This window comes from Lactuca sativa, chromosome 4 (genome assembly GCF_002870075.4).
Source record: "Lactuca sativa cultivar Salinas chromosome 4, Lsat_Salinas_v11, whole genome shotgun sequence".
NCBI lineage: Eukaryota > Viridiplantae > Streptophyta > Magnoliopsida > Asterales > Asteraceae > Lactuca > Lactuca sativa.
In genome coordinates this window covers 278867068-278869102 of record NC_056626.2, presented here as the reverse complement: position 1 = coordinate 278869102, position 2035 = coordinate 278867068, and the positions used below count along the sequence as shown (strand labels likewise).

The window sequence follows — 2035 nt, the reverse complement described above, 5'->3', positions numbered from 1 at the left end:
TTCATGCAGTTTGGAGTTTTGTCCACCATCCGAAGTGGTTGACGATGATGATCCGAAGTCAAATATAGACTTAGAGGTTGATGTCTTGGATTAAACGCGGATGGATGACATGAAGTGCGGGTCCGGAACTGATTTGCCTTCATCAAAGAGCATGATTTCTTCGAAGAGTTCTTCATCCGGATCAGTTTGGCACATGTTGGTGTGTGTGGTGATTGGTGGTTGTTCCGAAAACAGTTCTTGATCAGCATCATCATCGGTAGGAGGAACATAAGGAAGATTACTTTGATGAGCCCTTTTGTACATAGAAGTATGACTGGATTCCACCTGATCTCTTGTCAGATCTGGACGTCTAGAAATAGCCTTGTTGACATAATCTTCCCATTTGGGATCGTTAGCACCGGGTCATCCTGTACACTTTCCGGGTATCAGACCAGTTGAGGCATCCGGAGTCGGAGAGACTGCTCCAGCTCCGGAATGCTTAGGGTCCGGTGCAGGGGTTCCAGAGTGTGTGCTAGTGTGAGAAACAAGAGCGATATTTAAAGAGACTCGTGGGTGTGTTCCAGGGGGTCGCAAGGAACTATGATCAACACCGGCATCACCTTTTTGGGAAGGTGAGGGTGTATTATGTGGAGACTCCCCGTGTACGTGTTCATGTGATGTTGAAACATTGAAGGGTACCTTAGATGAGTCGGCAGGTGGGGTGTTCAGATGGCCAAAGTTAGCCTGAATGTCATGAGCATCTTCCTTTGGAGAGGAAGAGCTGACTTTGGGTCTCTTTTGATGCTTTGGCTTAGTGGGAGAATTCTTTCGTTTGGAAGATTTTTTAATCTTACATCCAAACACGGAAGGTTTGGCCTTTTCCGAAACAGGCTCAACGGAGACTGGGGCAGGTTGTGTTGGGTCAAACACAATCGAAGTCTCCATGTGATGTTTTAGGTAAATGGATTCGGAAGGTATTAAGGCCAACATATGGTCCGGAAAACGTCTTACCAGACCAAATGAGGATTTGTCCTGAATTATATAAGCCTTAACAACCTTAAATGAGACACATACCTCTGGAGGAACTACGAAAACTGGATGTGGTTCAGAAATCTCCTTGAAGAGTTGTTGAATCGTTAATGCCCAGAACCTAGGGCTTGAAATCTCATTATCCTTCCTCTTGATGGCAAATTTGTAGAAATCTTGCCATAGGACCTCCGGAAGATCTACTACATTGGCACGTCCGGAGTAAATGTTGTAGATCACATGTAACTAGTCCTTGCTAAGGGTGTTTGTACCACCGTGCTTGCTAGACAACCCTCGAATGATGAAGTGCATTAGCACTGTCCATAAGCCAGAGACGACTGATTTATTAAAGTCTTTGGATTTGTAATCTTGGTTGTAGCCCATATGATCCAGAAAGGTCCGAAACTCTTCAGTGGTGGGTTCTTGAACTCTAAAACCTTAGGGGTTTTCTTTCACACCAATCGCCTTGAGAAAAGTGGTCTTGAAAATAGGCACAATCCTGTCACCGATGATCTTTGTCTGCAATACACCGTCATCAAGTTTGATGCTTGTGAATGCTCTGTGGAGATGATGGAGTGGAAGAGGTGGTTCAGGAACTTTGGTGAGGGGGATAGAGATTGGATGATTCGCGATAAATTCGATCATAGCCCTAACAGATTCATCATAATCTTCAGGATTTAAGGAAAATAGTTGCGTCGTGTCCTTAAGAAACGGTTCAAGGGATGTTGATGATGAAGAGCCTTTGGATCGTTTCTTCTTGGCAATGGATTTCTGTGACAACCGTCAAATTTTGGTCAAGTCAAAGTCAAATAAAGTCAACAAGTCAAACCGGTCAACTCAACTAACCCTTGTATTCTAGGTTTACGTTATGTATTTATTGTATGACTCACTATTTTAATAAGAAATCATCACTTGGAAGGTTCGTATTTTTTTAGACTTTTGTAACCCTAATCGGGGTAAGTGAGGTAACAAAATGATAAAACACTATTGGATACCCATCGGGGGTGTGTATGATCCTAAAACATGGCTT

General features: G+C 43.4%; 1 protein-coding gene across 1 annotated transcript; it reads right to left on the bottom strand.

Moving 5' to 3' along the window:
- Window positions 1-402: 402 nt before the first annotated feature.
- LOC111879048 (uncharacterized) lies at window positions 403-924 on the bottom strand. The gene has a single exon (XM_023875527.1). The coding sequence runs from the start codon at window positions 922-924 to the stop codon at window positions 403-405; it is 522 nt and encodes a 173-aa protein (XP_023731295.1).
- Between the last annotated feature and the right edge of the window lie 1111 nt (window positions 925-2035).

Coding starts and splice junctions, on each gene's coding strand:
- LOC111879048 (XM_023875527.1), bottom strand. CDS start 924: ATGGAGACTTCGATTGTGTTTGACCCAACACAACCTGCCCCAGTCTCC.